The sequence below is a fragment of the Perca fluviatilis genome, chromosome 20 (genome assembly GCF_010015445.1).
Source record: "Perca fluviatilis chromosome 20, GENO_Pfluv_1.0, whole genome shotgun sequence".
Lineage (NCBI taxonomy): Eukaryota > Metazoa > Chordata > Actinopteri > Perciformes > Percidae > Perca > Perca fluviatilis.
Genome location: NC_053131.1, coordinates 33,884,903 through 33,904,902, shown reverse-complemented (window position 1 = coordinate 33,904,902; position 20,000 = coordinate 33,884,903). Strand labels below are relative to the sequence as shown.

At 44.3% G+C, this 20,000-nt stretch overlaps 1 protein-coding gene across 1 annotated transcript in view; it reads left to right on the top strand.

Moving 5' to 3' along the window:
* Positions 1-879: 879 nt before the first annotated feature.
* The window catches only part of hectd1 (HECT domain containing 1), a 72,837-nt gene continuing 53,716 nt past the window's right edge, over positions 880-20,000 (top strand). The window contains exons 1-13 of the mRNA XM_039785456.1: positions 880-980; positions 1,245-1,479; positions 4,333-4,560; positions 6,223-6,504; positions 8,628-8,898; positions 9,542-9,618; positions 11,013-11,111; positions 11,506-11,620; positions 12,539-12,713; positions 15,105-15,243; positions 16,394-16,564; positions 16,927-17,149; positions 19,829-20,000. The exon at positions 19,829-20,000 is cut by the window's right edge and continues 92 nt beyond it. Coding sequence (XP_039641390.1) covers positions 880-980; positions 1,245-1,479; positions 4,333-4,560; positions 6,223-6,504; positions 8,628-8,898; positions 9,542-9,618; positions 11,013-11,111; positions 11,506-11,620; positions 12,539-12,713; positions 15,105-15,243; positions 16,394-16,564; positions 16,927-17,149; positions 19,829-20,000 — 2,288 coding nt within the window. The remainder of the gene's footprint in view (positions 981-1,244; positions 1,480-4,332; positions 4,561-6,222; positions 6,505-8,627; positions 8,899-9,541; positions 9,619-11,012; positions 11,112-11,505; positions 11,621-12,538; positions 12,714-15,104; positions 15,244-16,393; positions 16,565-16,926; positions 17,150-19,828) is intronic.

Here is a 20,000-nt window from a genome sequence, read left to right as displayed (position 1 = left end):
TACATATATGCATGTGCATATATATATGTATATACATAAGTATGATGGTATATATTAAAGGCAGTGATACATATATATATGTAGTATATATATATTGTGAATATACATATGCAGTTATATATATATGTATATGCAGATATGAGTTATGCATATATATATGTATGTAAGATATATATATGTGTATACATATGCCTATTAAAATATATGCATGTGCATATATATATATACAGACTATTATACATATGATCTACGTATATACGTATTATGTGCATATATACATGCATGCATATATATATGTATATGCGTATTATTATTATTACATGTAGTGACATATTAGAGATGTGCATAACATATCTATATCATATGCATACATATATGTAACATTACGTATGGTATTATTACGTATGTGTATATATATATATGACATATGCATATACGTATATATATGCATATGTATACATATTACGTACATATACGTATATATGTGTATGTATTACGCATATATATATATATAGTATATATACATATGCATATGCATATGGTATATGTATACATGCATATGCAGTATTATTACGTGATGCATATATATATATATTACATGTCATACATATGTATTATATATGACGTGCATATTAGGATATATATATTACGTATTATGCATACATACGTATTATATATACATGCATATGTATATATATGCATATATACATCATATGTATTATTATATACATACGTATAGGCTATATGGCATATAATAATAATGCATATACGTACATACGCAGCACATCATCAACATACACTAATAATACCACCCCCTTTGAAGCGTGCAGCGGGCGAAAAGCAACATTGAAAAGACCGTGCAGCAAAGCACTGGAGCAAATGGTACTTCTGGCATCATTCCCCAGTGCTGAGAGATCAGCGGTCCGAACTCCCCCTCCCTCCTCTTCTCTCTCCTCCCTCCCCCTCCCCTTCGCCTCCCGGTGTCCTCCCCCCCTCCCGTCTCTCCTCCCCCTCTCCCTCCTCTCTGCCTCCTCCCCGTCCTCTTCGTCCTTCGTCCCTCCCCTCTCTCGTCCTCTCCTCTCTCTCTCTCTGTCCTCCTCGGTCTCCTCACTCCCTCCCTCTGTCTGTATCTCCTTCCTCTCCTCCTCCCTCTCCTTCGTGTCCTTCACCCTCTCTCCTCTCTCTCGTCTCTCCCTCTCTCTCTCTCTCTCTGTTCCTCCCTCCCTCCCTCCTCGGAAATCCAGCTGTCCCCCTCGGACCTTCCTCCCGGCGCTCTGTAAGATCTTCCTGGACGAGAGCGCTCCAGATAACGTGCTGGAGGTCACGGCCCGGGCCATCACCTACTACCTGGACGTTTCGGCGGAGTGCACCCGCAGGATCGTGGGCGTGGACGGCGCCATCAAGGCGCTGTGCAACCGGCTGGTGGTGGTGGAGCTCAACAACCGGACCAGCAGAGACCTCGCCGAGCAGTGTGTCAAGGTAGGACCGGCTGCTTCGTCTGCTGAGGGTTATAGAGTTAAGAGTTACCTTTACCTGGGGGGAGAGATGGAGGGAGATACAGACAGAGAGGGAGATACAGACAGACAGACAGAGAGGGAGATACAGACAGACAGACAGAGAGGGAGATACAGACAGAGAGGGAGATACAGACAGAGAGGGAGATGCAGACAGACAGACAGAGAGGGAGATGCAGACAGACAGACAGAGAGGGAGATGCAGACAGAGAAGGAGATACAGACAGAGAGGGAGATACAGACAGACAGAGAGGGAGATACAGACAGAGAGGGAGATACAGACAGACAGACAGAGAGGGAGATACAGACAGACAGACAGACAGACAGAGAGGGAGATACAGACAGAGAGGGAGATACAGACAGAGAGGGAGATACAGACAGACAGAGAGGGAGATACAGACAGACAGACAGAGAGGGAGATACAGACAGACAGACAGAGAGGGAGATACAGACAGACAGACAGAGAGGGAGATACAGACAGACAGACAGAGAGGGAGATACAGACAGACAGACAGAGAGGGAGATACAGACAGACAGAGAGGGAGATACAGACAGAGGGAGAGAGAGACAGAGACTGAGAGAAGGAGAGAGAGGGAGACACAGACTGAGAGAGAGATGGAGAGACAGACTGAGAGAGAGATGGAGAGACAGACTGAGAGACAGGGAGAGAGAGATGGGAAGATTTTGTTTTTGTGTTTAATGGATGGGACAGCTGAGATGAGAGAGAGAAGGAGAGACATGCAGGAAACTGTCACAGGTCGGACTCCAACCCTGGACCTTCTCTGTCGAGGAGTAAACCTCTGCATAATGTGCGCCCGCTCTACCGACTGAGCTAACCCGGCACACTAGCTGGTTTTTAATTTTACATCCATTTATACAGGATCCTGTAAAAACAACAATGTCCTGAGTTCTCTAGCGGTTAACCTGCGAATAAATGCTGCGGCGAGAGCAGCACTGCTCTCTCCCTGAGGAAGAACCAAAGCTCCGAGTCGCACGGTAAAACACAATCTCTGTTTCTGCTTCATCCTGTTATCGTGTCGTTCAAGGCTGGGACGTCATCGGTTTGATAAGCAGCGGTGTGTTTTTGTGTTCCAGTGAAAACCTCCGGAGACAGTCTTGTTTGTCTCGTGTTCTCTGTGGTGTTTCTGTCTGCGTTATCACCCTGAACTGTGTGTGTGTGTGTGTGTGTGTGTGTGTGTGTGTGTGTGTGTGTGTGTGTGTGTGTGTGTGTGTGTGTGTGTGTGTGTGTGTGTGTGTGTGTGTGTGTGTGTGTGTGTGTGTGTGTGTGTGTTGTGTGTGTGTGCAGATGGTTAGTGTGTTGTGTGTGTGTGTGTGTGAGATGGTTAGGGTGTGTGTGTGTGTGTGTGTGTGAGATGGTTAGGGTGTGTGTGTGAGAGATGGCTGTGTGTGAGATGGTTAGGGTGTGTGTGTGAGAGATGGCTGTGTGTGAGATGGTTAGGGTGTGTGTGTGAGAGATGGCTGTGTGTGAGATGGTTAGGGTGTGTGTGTGTGATGGCTAGAGTGGCTGTGTGTGTGTGTGATGGCTAGTGTGTGTGTGTGTGTGTCAGGGAGGCATGTAGCGGGAAGTTAACTCAGGCTACGACACGATAATAATAAGCCGAGTCAAACCACAAACCAGGAGACTCCTAACCATGTGCTACCAGACGTTTATTAATACACAGCACAGGACAGCTGTGTCCTTTATTCAGACCTCAGTTTGTCTCGGCACAGATCTGCTCAGAGATAATGTTTGACCTGATTAATTTCATTTTATTTTTCCTCTAAATGGCAAATATTTCATATCCTCTTTCCCCTTCTTTGTGTCTATGAGGAGAGCGTCAGTTAAACTGTTCGGTTCCCAGTTTCAAGATCGGGCTTGTACTGTGAATGCACCGAATCCAGGCTTTGGCTTCAGATTCGGCTGAATATTTGGGCTTTTTGACGGGGGTTCTGGTTTCTGCCGAACTCGATTTGAAGAAATTCTTAGTCGACTAACACTCGTTCAATCGTATCGACTAATCGATTAGTTGATTTAATCGGCAGATCTGTAAATCTGAGTTTCTCCGCAAAGAGTCATGCTAAAAGCACCACTTTAATTCTTGTGTTTACCAGAGATGTGCTCGTACGTTTCTTGGAAATAAGTCATTCAGCGTGAAAACAGCATCAGACATGACTAATGGACTAAAGAGATCTACAATACAGGCCAAAAGTTAGGACACACCTTCTCATTCAATGAGTTTCCTTTTTATTTTCATGACTATTGACATTGTAGATTCTCACTGAAGGCATCAAAACTATGAATGAACACATATGGAATTATGTACTTAACAAAAAAGTGTGAAATAACTGAAAACATGTCTTATATTTTAGATTCTTCAAAGTAGCCACCCTTTGCTTTTTTTTATTAATAAGGGAAAAAACTTCCACTAATGAACCCTGACAAAGCACACCTGTGAAGGTAAAACCATTTCAGGTGACTACCCCATGAAGCTCATTGAGAGAACACCAAGGGTTTGCAGAGTTACCAAAGCAAAGGGTGGCTACTTTGAAGAATCTAAAATATAAGACATGTTTTCAGTTATTTCACACTTTTTTGTTAAGTACATAATTCCATATGTGTTCATTCATAGTTTTGATGCCTTCAGTGAGAATCTACAATGTAAATAGTCATGAAAATAAAGAAACACATTGAATGAGAAGGTGTGTCCTAACTTTTGGCCTGTACTGTAAGTTGACTGAGACCAAAACGACCGATTAGTCGACTAATCCACTAAGAGGGAGCAGCCCTAACTCTTAAGTTGTGTGTTTTGTCATGTAGGTGCTGGAGCTGATCTGTACCAGGGAGTCTGGCGCCGTGTTCGAGGCGGGCGGTCTGAACTGCGTGCTGAGCTTCATCCGAGACAGCGGCCACCTGGTCCACAAAGACACGCTGCACTCGGCCATGGCCGTCGTGTCCCGGCTCTGCAGCAAGATGGAGCCGCAGGACTCGTCTCTGGAGACCTGCGTCGAGTCCCTGTCCAGCCTCCTCAAACACGAAGACCACCAGGTAACCTGCCAGCCCACTCCTAGGGTTTTTGATCTGGATTGATAGACACACACACAGACACGCGCGTGCACACACACACAGACACGCGCGTGCACGCACACACACACACACACACACACACACACACACACACACACACACACACACACACACACACACACACACACACACACAAACTTACACAGAGAAACTTACACACACACATACAAACTTACACACACAAACTTACACAGAAACACACACCCACACACAAACTTACAGAGACACACACAGACAAACTTACACACACACAAACTTAGACACACACACAGAGACACACACACAGAGAAACTTACACACAAACTTACAGAAACACACAGAGAAACTTACACACACAGACACACACACACACAAACACAGAGAGAAACTTACACACACACAAACTTAAACACAGAGACAGACACACACAAACTTGCACAGACACACACACCCACAAACTTACACACACACACAGAGACAGACACACACACAAACTTACACCGAGACACACACACAAACTTACACACAGAGACAGACACACACACAAACTTACACCGAGACACACACACAAACTTACACACAGACACACACACACACACAAACTTACACAGAGAAACTTACACACACAAACTTACACAGAAACACACACCCACACACAAACTTACAGAGACACACACAGACAAACTTACACACACACAAACTTAGACACACACACAGAGACACACACACAGAGAAACTTACACACAAACTTACAGAAACACACAGAGAAACTTACAGACACACACACACACACAGAGAAACTTACACACACACAAACTTACACACAGAGACAGACACACACACAAACTTGCACAGACACACACACCCACAAACTTACAGACACACACACAAACTTACACACAGACACACACACACACAAACTTACACAGAGAAACTTACACATACAAACTTACACACACAAACTTACACAGAAACACACACCCACACACAAACTTACAGAGACACACACAGACAAACTTACACACACACAAACTTAGACACACACACAGAGACACACACACAGAGAAACTTACACACAAACTTACAGAAACACACTGAGAAACTTAAGGACACACACACACACAGAGAGAAACTTACACACACACAAACTTTCACACACAGAGACAGACACACACACAAACTTACACACAGAGACAGACACACACACAAACTTACACACAGAGACAGACACACACACAAACTTACACACAGAGACAGACACACACACAAACTTACACACAGAGACAGACACACACACAAACTTACACAGACACACCCACAAACTTACACACACACACAGAGACAGACACACACACAAACTTACACAGAGACACACACACAAACTTACACACAGACACACACACACACACACACACACACACACACACAAACTTACACACAGAGAAACTTACACACACAAACTTACACAGAGACACACACACACACAGTCAAACTGAACACACGCATATATTAGACACACATGTCAACACAAAAACGAAGACACACGCACGCACGCACACACACACACACACACACACACACACACACACACACACACACCCCTAGCTTCAGCCGAACTAACCGCTCTTCTCTCTGTCCTCTCAGGTATCAGACGGCGCTCTGCGCTGCTTCGCCTCATTGGCCGACAGATTCACTCGCCGCGGCGTGGACCCCGCCCCTTTAGCCAAACACGGGCTGACGGAGGAGCTGCTGTCCCGCATGGCGGCCGCCGGCGGCACCGTGTCCGGCCCGGCCTCCTCCTGCAAGCCCGGACGGACCTCCACGGGCGCCACCCCCTCGGCGCCGGACTCCAAACTGAGCAACCAGGTGTCGACCATCGTGAGCCTGCTGTCCACGCTGTGCAGAGGCTCGCCGCTCGTCACACACGTAGGTCGACTCGCATCAAACGCCAAAAACACAGGAAACAAGAAGAATAATGTTGATTGTTTGTTTGTTTTTTTTACTCAAAGGAAGTGGATGAGTAGTTGGGTCTCTAAAAATGTGGAGCAGAGTTTTTCCAAAAAGCCCAGGATGACATCCTCAAATGTCTTGTTTTGTCCACAACTCAAAGATATTCAGTTTCCTGTCCCAGAGGAGAGAAGACACTAGAACAATATTCACATTTATCAAGCTGACATCACACAAGATTACCTGTTTTATCATTTAAAAAAAAAAAAAACTCAAACTGATTATCGGTTCTCAAAATTTGATTTAATAGTTGACAACTAACAGATTCATCTTTGCAGCTCTCAAGGAAATGAAACACACACACACCCACTCTCACACTCACACACACACACACACACACACACACACACACACACACACACACACACACACACACACACAGAAAGTAACGTTACATCCTGGTACCCCACACACACACCAAACAGACACAGAAAGACAGACACACACACTCATACACACACACACACCCCACAGACACACACAGACAGACAGACACACTCATACACACCAAAGACACACACACACACACACACACTCATACACACCAAAGACACACACACACACACACACACTCATACACACCAAAGACACACACACACTCATACACACCAAAGACACACACACTCATACACACCACAGACACACACACACACCAAAGACACACAGACACACACACACACACACACACACACACACACACACACACACACACACACACACACACACACACACCAAAGACACAGACACAGAAAGACAGACAGACACACACACACAGAGAGACACACACAGAAAGACAGACACACACACACACACACACACACACACACTCATACACACACACACACACCCACAGAGTATAGTTCCATCCTGGTACCACACACACACACACACACCAAACAGACACACACAGAAAGACACACAGTAACGTTTACATCCTGGTACCACACACACACACCAAACAGACACAGAAAGACAGACACACACACTCATATACACACACACACACACACACCCCCGACACACACAGACAACACACAGACAGACAGACACACTCATACACACCAAAGACAGACACACACACTCATATACACACACACACACACACCCCACAGACACACACAGACAACACACAGACAGACACACTCATACACACCAAAGACACACACACACTCATACACACACTCATACACACCAAAGACACACACACTCATACACACACTCATACACACCAAAGATACACACACACACACACACACACTCATACACACCAAAGACTAACACACTCATACACACCACAGACACACACACACACACACACACACACACCAAAGACACAGACACAGAAAGACAGACACACACACACACACACAGAGACAGACACTCATATACATACATACATACACACACACACACACACACACACACACACACACCACACACACACACACACACACACACACACACACACACACCCACAGAGTAACGTTCCATCCTGGTACCACACACACGGACACACACACAGAAAGTAACGTTACATCCTGGTACCACACACACACACACACCAAACAGACACAGAAAGACAGACACACACACTCATACACACACACACACACACACACACACCACACAGACAGACACACTCATACACACCAAAGACACACACACACACACACACACACACACACACACACACACACACACACACACACACACACACCAAAGACACAGACACAGAAAGACAGACACACACACACACACACACACACAGAGAGACACACACAGAGACACAGAAAGACAGACACTCATACACACACACACACTCACTCATACACACACTCATACACACCAAAGACACACACACACACACACACACACACACACACACACACACACACACACACACACACACACACTCATACACTCACACACACACAAAGTAACGTTACATCCTGGTACCACACACACACACACACCCCCCCACAGAGAGTAAACACTGTTTTTACATGTTGTCACAGCTGTCTGATCTTCTCTCCCGTCTTCAGGACTTGTTGCGTTCGGCGCTGCCCGACTCGATGGAGTCGGCCCTGGGCGGAGACGAGCGCTGCGTGCTGGACACGATGCGTCTGGTGGACCTGCTGCTCGTGCTCCTGTTTGAGGGGCGGAAGGCGCTGCCCAAATCCACGGCGGGGTCGACCGGTCGGATCCCCGGCCTGCGGCGCCTCGACAGCTCGGGCGAGCGATCCCACCGACAGCTCATCGACTGTATCCGCAGCAAGGACACGGACGCTCTGATCGACGCCATAGACACCGGAGGTAAGAACGCAGTCCCCGAGCGCACCGGCCAGGCCTAAGTCTATGGCCCACAAAGTTAGCTGCCTCACTTCTAATATCGGGGTCATTTTGTGTGTGTGTTTGTCAACCTATCCGCGAGCTACCGGTAGCTCGAGAGCTACTTTATTTTTATTATTTTATTTTTTTTATCCTTTATTTTACCAGGTGATGTCCCATTGAGATAGTCAAATCTCTTTTACAAGGGAGCCCTGGAGCAACAGTACACAAGTTACACAGAATCACAAAAACAGACACGGCAAACAAAACTGATTTACAGTACATGTAAAACAATTTAAAATAACCTAAAAAGGCTTATTGAAAACATGTGCATTGTTCAAATTTCGATCGTTTAAGTAATCGTTTAAAATGTTTAAGTGGGATGAGAACAGAAAGCTTCATAACATTTTGGAGTAAATTCCAACACCAAGGAGCAGCATAACTAAAAGCAGTCTTGCCAAATTCTGTTGTTACACGTGGGATATTTAGAGCCAAAATGTTAGCGGAGCAAGGACACGGACGCTCTGTTGGAGACCCCTGTGCTAAAGAATTGAAGCTGAAGTTGTTGTAAAGGTTGTTCTTGTTTTTCAGTGACTAAAAGTGACCCCATATTGTCCTGTTTCTGCAGCTTTCGAGGTGAACTTCATGGACGATGTTGGACAGACGCTTCTCAACTGGGCCTCAGCTTTTGGCACACAGGAAATGGTAAAAATTATTACAGAGACGCTGCCTCTTCATTTAAAATCACTCTTTTTTGTTTATTCGCCACATGAGCTGCTTGGATTAGAGGGTGACACGGGAATCAACTGTCGCCCCATCCCATCCCGAGCCCACGAAAATACTCCCGTCACATCCCGATCACGAAACAAAACAAACTCCTGTCCTGCAAAATCCCGAGAGAGAGACTCCCGAATGTTGTCTAAAGTTATCAAACTCTGTTGTCCTCCTGTAGCATGTTTGGTTAATCGCGGTCAAATCACTCAGGTTGCCTTGGAAATTTAGGCTACACTATACATGGATTTCCTGCAGGCCTAGGCCGTTTCATTACGTAATTCCTAACGGAGATCTTCTCACAGCTCCTGAAAATGGATGGAGGGGTCCTTCAATGACACTTTCAATTACAACAGCTTCTTTCCAGAATCCATTTAGCTCAGGGATCTTCAACAGACCCAGGGGGTCCTCCGAGTCACTCCAGGGGGGCCTCCAAATTATTGTTAATTTTTTAAAGTTAAACATGATTCCAACATATTATTAGCAAATATAAATCCACTGATGATAGGCTTACTGGCCAGTAAGTAATGTAGTCACTAAGGTAGCCCTCCACAGAGACAGTTCATCCCAAAGGAGTGACTGTTCCACATTTAAGGGTTAACATTAAAACATGATTTATAAAATCATGCCAACAATTATTAGGCTATTTGAATAGCTTAGTAGTCTATGCAAAAAAGGTATCTATAAAGGCTTTAGGCTGCCCTGAAAGTTATTGTAAGACCAGATTAATATGCAACTTCATTTTATACAATATATGTTGTAGTAGTAGTATTAGTAGTATAGTAGGGGGTCCCTGATCAGTCTCTCTTTCAGTTAAGGGGTCCTTGGCTTAAAGAAACGTTGAAGACCCCTGATTTAGCTTACTCTCGTGTGATTGATTGGCTTGTGAACAGAGCCGCTGCTTCTTGCTCTGATAGGCTACTCTGCGGCTAGCAATAGCCAATCGACAAAAGTATTGTGAGTTGTAAGTGGTTCTCTTTTCTAAAACGAAATGTCTCGCAATCTTTGGGCGCACTCACCGCATTGCAGCGCCATTTTTTTAATTTAATCTCCGGCTCCGCTCGTTGATTTCTCTGCTCTATTCCGTCCCTATCGTGTTACCAACAGTAAAATGTACTCCCGTACTGCGGGAATACCGTGACCCGCTGGAGTCCCGAAATATTGTCACCCTCTAGCTTGGATTTAAGGGTGGTAGGGTGACGTCTGTCTGTCTGTGTGTCCGTCCACTGCTTTGGTCCAGAGTGAAAGATCTCAACAACTATTGGATGTTGAATTTGATCAAAGTCTTCATCGTTTTACCAACCACGTGTTTGTTGTTGTTGTTCCAGGTGGAGTTTCTATGTGAGAGGGGGGCGGACGTCAACAGAGGTCAAAGGTCATCTTCACTACACTACGCTGCCTGTTTCGGACGCCCACAAGTAGCAAAGGTAACGCAGAACGCACAGAGAGTTGATACACACGGTGAATAAAGCGGCCAGATTCTGGGAAATGTTGTTCATGTTCACGCTGGAGTTTAACAGAGTACTGCAGGGGACTTAGGGGACATTTAAAGGGTTCATAGGGACTTCCAGGGACTGTTATGGGGTTCCACAGATTGTAAAAGGAAGATTCAGGACTTCTTTAGGGGCTTTTACTTGTAACAGTATTTTTACAGTGTGGTATTAGTACTTTTACTGCAGTGAAGGATCTGAATACTTCTCCCAACGCTGGTTATGTTTTGTTCTAAAGTTCTGACCGTGTGTGTTCTGTTTTTTAAATTGTCTGTCTGTCTGTCTGTCTGTCTGTCTGTCTGTCTGTCTGTCTGTCTGTCTGTCTGTCTAGACTCTGTTGCGTCACGGAGCTAACCCTGACCTGAGAGACGAGGATGGGAAAACTCCTCTGGACAAGGCCAGGGAGCGAGGACACAGCGAGGTGGTGGCTATACTGCAGTCCCCCGGTTAGTACACAGACAATACTACCGTTTACTGCCCAGTACTACTGCTGCTACAGCTGTCCTCTACTCCAGAAACTCTGAGTCGTCTAACACTCAAAACGATCAGTTAATTTAATGGACCGATCTGTAAAAACGTTAGTTTCTCAACAAAAAATCATTCAAAAGCTCCACTTTCAATCTTGTGTTTACCAGAGATGTGTTCACAAGTTTCTTTAAAAAAAAATCATTTACCATAAAAAAACTGAATAACCGTGGCTGGGTTGGTTCAGTGGGTAGAGCAGGCGCACATTACTGAGAGGTTTATGCCTTGACTCAGAGGTCCAGTGTTCGATTCCGACCTTTGATGATTTCCAGCATGTCTTCCCCTTCTCTCTCTCTCCTTTCTCACATAGCTGTCCTGTCAAATAAAGGCGGAAAAGCCCCCAAAAAATAATCTTTTATTTAAAAAATAAATAAAAATAAATCTTAGTCGGCTGAGACCAAAACAACCGATGAGCCGGCTGATGGACTCAGAGGGAGCAGTCCTAACTTGTGCTTTTGCTCCAGCTTTCTGCTGCTTTTTCAAACAAAAATCCAGCTTTCGGGTTTTTGTTTTTAATTGTGACAAATGTTGATGTAGATTGACGTAAAAGTCGCATCAAATCCGCCTCGGTAGTTCACACAGCGGCCGCATTGAAACAAATCAGACCTGGTTCTGATTCAGGACCACATATGGAAGTGGTCTCAATCTGGGCAAGATTTGAGTGTTCACCCTACTTCTGAAGAAGTCTGACTTGACCCCAAAATAATCAGATATGGGCCACTTTTGCCTGCAGTCTGAACGTAGCCTAAAAGCCTGTAGCCTAATTATTATTATTATTATTATTATTATTATTATTATTATTATTAATGTTGTAACATGAACTTGTGTGTGTGTTTCAGGCGACTGGATGTGTCCGGTGAACAAGGGCGACGACAAGAAGAAGAAAGATGCGAACAAGGAGGAGGAGGAGGGCAGTGAGCCCAAAGGAGACCCAGAAATGGCTCCGATCTACCTGAGGAGACTGCTGCCTGTTTTTGCACAAACCTTTCAGCAAACCATGCTGCCTTCTATTAGGTAAACTGTGAACCTTCAACCGGCTGGAACCGGGTGATACCTAGACTGTTTGTCCTATCGAAGAAATGACCGCAACTCCTAGACCGCTTGTCCTTTTCAAAGACATTCAAACGGTTCCTGAAAGCAGAGAACGAGATCTTTCCGCTGAAATATGGGACATTACTGTAGGATCAGTATAAAAGGCTTGGGCTGTCGCCATTTACTCGCGAGGAGAAAGTAGAAAGAGGCTCTGCAAAATAGTCTCTGGAAGGAACTTGTTTTAGTGGAACATTTGCAGCACGCAAAAGTACACTATTAAATGAAGTTAACTGTTAGATTTATGTTTCTTTATTTAAAGGGGACAACGCACATTAATCAACATGAGTACAGAGTCCAACATGTAAATGTGCCAGATTTAGCCATACAGGCTAATTTTCATTTGCAGTCCCTAGCAGGTTGATGGCTTAAAACAATAGATACGCTACAACAATACAACAAATACACATAAAACTAGAAAGACATAGTCATAGACAAGTAAAATGACACAACCACTATTCCAGATCATGACTACTGGCAGGTTGATGGCATGAGAAAAACATAGCCCAAGTATCATACACAGTAGACACAGGTGAAAGTGCGTAGACACGCATTAGGATGCATCAACAACACACAAAGCACACACAGAGACACTACTATAGTGATAAAGACAAACGCATTATTCTGGATTATGGCAGCATATTTGATTAGTCAGTAACTAATGTTTTATGGATTTGGAGAAGGATTTGATAGATGTGATGTTCTGTGAGTATTCCATGTATGGGCTGTCCTAAACTACTTTTTCTACATGGTATCTTACAATCCCCTTTGTGTAGATGCTCTGGTAGGGGAGTTAAGTTTTGACACAACACAGTACCGTGAGCTATTTAAATGAGCTGATCCATGGTTAAACCTCATTGGCTCTTATATTACCAGTGTATTTTCGTGTGTACTTCGTCCACAGCAATCCCACCAATCAGTCCCAAAACCTCCCAGTTAGAGAGGAAATGACCTAAACATATTCTTATTAAAACCTCCCAGTTAGAGATTAAATGACCTAAACATATTCTTATTAAAACCTCCCAGTTAGAGGAAATGACCTAAACATATTATTAAAACCTCCCAGTTAGAGAGGAAATGACCTAAACATATTCTTATTAAAACCTCCCAGTTAGAGAGGAAATGACCTAAACATATTCTTATTAAAACCTCCCAGTTAGAGAGGAAATGACCTCAACATATTCTTATTAAAACCTCCCAGTTAGAGGAAATGACCTCAACATATTCTTATTAAAACCTCCCAGTTAGAGGAAATGACCTCAACATATTCTTATTAAAACCTCCCAGTTAGAGAGGAAATGACCTAAACATATTCTTATTAAAACCTCCCAGTTAGAGAGGATATGACCTAAACATATTCTTATTAAAACCTCCCAGTTAGAGAGGAAATGACCTAAACATATTCTTATTAAAACCTCCCAGTTAGAGGAAATGACCTAAACATATTATTAAAACCTCCCAGTTAGAGAGGAAATGACCTAAACATATTCTTATTAAAACCTCCCAGTTAGAGAGGAAATGACCTAAACACATTCTTATTAAAACCTCCCAGTTAGAGGAAATGACCTAAACTTATTCTTATTAAAACCTCCCAGTTAGAGGAAATGACCTAAACTTATTCTTATTAAAACCTCCCAGTTAGAGGAAATGACCTAAACACATTCTTATTAAAACCTCCCAGTTAGAGGAAATGACCTAAACTTATTCTTATTAAAACCTCCCAGTTAGAGGAAATGACCTAAACTTATTCTTATTAAAACCTCCCAGTTAGAGATTAAATGACCTAAACATATTCTTATTAAAACCTCCCAGTTAGAGAGGAAATGACCTAAACATATTCTTATTAAAACCTCCCAGTTAGAGAGGAAATGACCTAAACATATTCTTATTAAAACCTCCCAGTTAGAGAGTAAATGACCTAAACATATTCTTATTAAAACCTCCCAGTTAGAGAGGAAATGACCTAAACATATTCTTATTAAAACCTCCCAGTTAGAGAGGAAATGACCTCAACATATTCTTATTAAAACCTCCCAGTTAGAGAGGATATGACCTAAACATATTCTTATTAAAACCTCCCAGTTAGAGAGGATATGACCTAAACATATTCTTATTAAAACCTCCCAGTTAGAGAGGAAATGACCTCAACATATTCTTTATAAATCTTTACAGTCATTCCCCAAAAGAACCAAGCAGGCCTGATTTGTTGCACCGTGTGAACAGTGAAAGATTATAAATATTTCTGTTGGAATATGTGTTGAAGGACTCCTGATGAGACAGCCGGGTGTATTTATTTAGTCTTTGTGTGTGTTTTAGGAAAGCCAGTCTGGCTCTGATCAGGAAGATGGTTCACTACAGCAGCGAAGTCCTGCTGAAGGAAGTCTGTGACAGCGAGACGGGACACAACCTCCCCACGGTGCTGGTGGAGATCACCGCTACCGTCCTGGACCAGGAGGTACGCAGACACGCACACACATGCATGCACACACATACACACACACACAGACATGCATGCACACACATACACACACACACAGACATGCACGCACACACACACACACAGACACTCTCAGACGCACGCACGCACTAACACAAACATATACACACAGACAGATGCACACACGCGCTAACACGCACACACACGCACACACACGCACACACTCACAGACGCACTCACACACGCACACACACACACACACACACACACACACACACACACACACACAGACACACAGACACACACTCACAGATGCACTCACACAGACGCACGTGCACACACACACACACACACACAGACACACGCACACAGACAGAGACACACACACGCATCGACACACAAACACACACACACAAGACGCACGCGCACACACACACACACACACACACACACACACAGACACACGCACACAGACAGACACACAGACGCACGCACACACGCACACACATACACACACAGACACTCTCAGACGCACGCACGCACTAACACAAACATATACACACAGACAGATGCACACACGCGCTAACACGCACACACATGCACACACTCACAGACGCACTCACACAGACGCGCGCACACACACACACACACACACACAGACACACAGACAAACACTCACAGATGCACTCACACAGACGCACGTGCACAGACACACACACACACACGCACTCACACAGACGCACGTGCACACACACACACACACACACACACACAGACAGAGACACACACAGACGCACACACACACAAACGCACAGACACACAACTGATAAGTCAGGACGAAAAAAACAAACAATATTTTGACATGAGAACTTTGAGGCTATTTTTTGTAACCCTTGTTCTCTGATGACACAAGTAAAGTGATAAACTTGACTTGTAGTTTGACCAAAAACTAAATTCACAGTCCACCCTCTGGCTTCTTCTGAATCTTTAAACCATGTCTCACAGTCTTCCTCTGCAGATTAAGTTTGCTCAGCTATGAGCATGAATAACAACTCTGTTGTCTATCTTAACGATCTGTAATGCAGTTTCTCTTTCCGCTGTCACGGGGAGTAATCAAATTGTCCTCACAGGCTGAAAAGTTTAATCTTTGTGTGTGTGTGTCTCTCAGGACGATGACGACGGCCACCTCCTGGCTCTGCAGATCATCAGAGATCTGGTGGATAAAGGTGGAGACGTTTTCCTCGACCAGCTGGCTCGGCTGGGAGTCATCAACAAGGTGTCCACTCTGGCTGGACCGGCGTCCGACGACGAGAACGAAGACGAAACCAAACCTGAGAAGGTAGAGAGACAGACGGACAGAGGGAGAAATGCTTTGAAAAAACATGTTAAAAAAGTGACAAAAACATCATTTAAAAAAACTGCCAAAAAGTGACAAAGAAATTGGGAAAAAGTGACCAAATTTTTTATAAATAAAATCGACAAAAACGTTGAGAAAAGTGTAGAAAAAGAACAACAAAATATCATATTTCGACCCAGAAAAACACAGTTGCATGGTCGACAGGAAGACAACACAAGGGTTAGAGCTAATGTACTTGCGCTGACTTGTTGCTGTCTGGAGTTTTTACCTTCAAGGTTGAAAGCACTTTATTGGAAGTCGCTGTGGATAAAAGCGACGGCTAAATGATGCGTAATGTCCCGTAGGAGGAGGAGGCGCAGGAGGACGCCAGGGAGATCCAGCAGGGGAAGCCCTACCACTGGAAGGACTGGTCCATCATAAGGGGGAGGGACTGTCTCTACATCTGGTCTGACGCCGCGGCGCTCGAGCTCTCCAACGGCTCCAACGGCTGGTTCCGCTTCATCCTGGATGGGAAGCTGGCCACCATGTACTCCAGCGGGAGTCCAGAGGGGGGGTCGGACAGCTCCGGTACTAAACTAGGCGCTCATGGCACACTTACGGGTAGAGATGCACCGATTACAACTTTCTAGGCAGATTCAGATTTTCTTTGAGTTAGGCCAGCTGATACCGACCACTTTACAGCACACATAAACATGTATTTTCTATCTTTTCTTTAATAGAACATGTGTTGAACAGATAATGGATCACTATAAAATAGAACTATATAAATGACTCCTGGTGTGGGACATTCACACACATCTAAAGAGCAACGTTAGAACCATTTCCTTCTTTTCACATCTAATATCACACTAAAGAGGTGTGGTTCTGGTTCTTGGTGTGGTTCCTCCTTGCAGGTGTTGCATATTGTAAACTTGTTATCTTCTGCACACACGCTGAAGAATGTCCAAACAGCTGACATGTTGCAGGTTAACTCACCAGGTTCCCTACATGTGGGAGAATAGCGCCGACACGCAAGCTTCACACCGCGAGCGGGTACGCGCCACACACGGTGGAGAAGTCGAGAGAAAGGAAAGAGACCGTGCTGTGGCGTCCGTGAGAACTGTAACTCGTATAACTTCTGTTGTCAGTTAATTGTAGCGTTGACCGGCATGAAATCACCATATGTCAGACTGACCTGCCGGTCATGGCCGAGCACGTGAAAACCGGCCAATTCCGGTCACCGGCCGCTCTATCGGTGCATCTCTACTTACCGGTTATACCTACCATATAATATAATGGCGTTTTTTCCATTACATGGTACCTACTCGACTCGCCTCGACGCGCTGTGCGTCTGTTTTCCATTGCAGATTTTAGTACTGCCTCAGCATGGCTGGTCGTCATAGCGACTGCCTCAGCGTGGCTGGTCGTCATAGCGACTGCCTCAGCGTGGCTTAGTAGCTTGCTTTTCCCATTGACATATCCCCGACTCATTTCCTGGTTCTCCGTCTCCGTAAACATGATACCAAAGAGATAGTTAACGTTCACTGCTCCAGATTTCCCACGTGGTCAGAAAGAACAGGAGGAGACTCTGTTTCTCTCACATATATATGACTCTAGAGTCACTACTCACTTAGTTTCTTTCACATATATATGACTCTAGAGTCACTACTCACTTTGTTTCTCTCACATATATATGACTCTAGAGTCGCTACTCGCTTAGTTTCTCTCACATATATATGACTCTAGAGTCGCTACTCACTTTGTTTCTCTCACATATATATGACTCTAGAGTCGCTACTCACTTTGTTTCTCTCACATATATATGACTCTAGAGTCTCTACTCACTTTGTTTCTCTCACATATATATGACTCTAGAGTCACTACTCACTTTGTTTCTCTCACATATATATGACTCTAGAGTCTCTACTCACTTAGTTTCTTTCACATATATATGACTCTAGAGTCGCTACTCACTTTGTTTCTCTCACATATATATGACTCTAGAGTCGCTACTCACTTTGTTTCTCTCACATATATATGACTCTAGAGTCTCTACTCACTTTGTTTCTCTCACATATATATGACTCTAGAGTCTCTACTCACTTTGTTTCTCTCACATATATATGACTCTAGAGTCACTACTCACTTTGTTTCTCTCACATATATATGACTCTAGAGTCTCTACTCACTTTGTTTCTCTCACATATATATGACTCTAGAGTCTCTACTCGCTTAGTTTCTTTCACATATATATGACTCTAGAGTCACTACTCACTTAGTTTCTTTCACACATATATGACTCTAGAGTCTCTACTCACTTAGTTTCTTTCACACATATATGACTCTAGAGTCTCTACTCACTTTGTTTCTCTCACATATATATGACTCTAGAGTCGCTACTCGCTTAGTTTCTCTCACATATATATGACTCTAGAGTCGCTACTCGCTTTGTTTCTTTCACATATATATGACTCTAGAGTCACTACTCGCTTAGTTTCTCACATATATATGACTCTAGAGTCGCTACTCGCTTAGTTTCTCTCACATATATATGACTCTAGAGTCACTACTCACTTTGTTTCTCTCACATATATATGACTCTAGAGTCGCTACTCGCTTAGTTTCTCACATATATATGACTCTAGAGTCGCTACTCGCTGGGAGATAATCGCCATCACTCTCTCACTTCTCCCTCGCTCACCAGCTACACACACACACACACACACACACACACACACACACACACACACACATAAGGCGACTCGACACACACACACACACACACACATCACACATGCACACACCAGTGCACCAGTATAACCATCAGGCCACTTGTATGCTACGGAGAAAGCTCTGCGTGGAGCCTCCGGCAGCAAAAAAACACCGCTGGCTAAACTATTTAAAAATGGCGTCTCTCGCTAGCAACGCAGTGATCAGTGACGATTCTTTCCGACCAATCAGCAGCCTGCAGGTTTTCACGTCCCCTTTTTGGCTCGCCTCAGCTCGCTTGGAACCTCGATTGAGGAGGTACTAAAAAAAAATGTATCTGTTAGTAGGTACCAGGGACTTTTTTTCGTAATGGAAAACCAAAAAAGGCGAGTAGAGTAGAGTAGAGGCGAGTCGAGCAGGTACCATGTAATGGAAAAGCGCCATAAGTGCACAACATTATAATCAACAGACAACATAAATGAGACCATAAACAACATACAATATGTGGCTCCTACATCTGGTAAGAATGAAACTATGAATTCTTCCCCCCGGGTGCAGAGTCTCGCAGCGAGTTCCTGGAGAAGCTGCAGCGAGCGAGGAGTCAGGTGAAGCCGGTCACCGTCAGCCAGCCCATCCTGTCCAGCGTGGGTCCCACCAAGCTGACGGTGGGGAACTGGTCCCTGACCTGCCTGAAGGACGGAGAGATCGCCATCCACAACTCGGACGGACA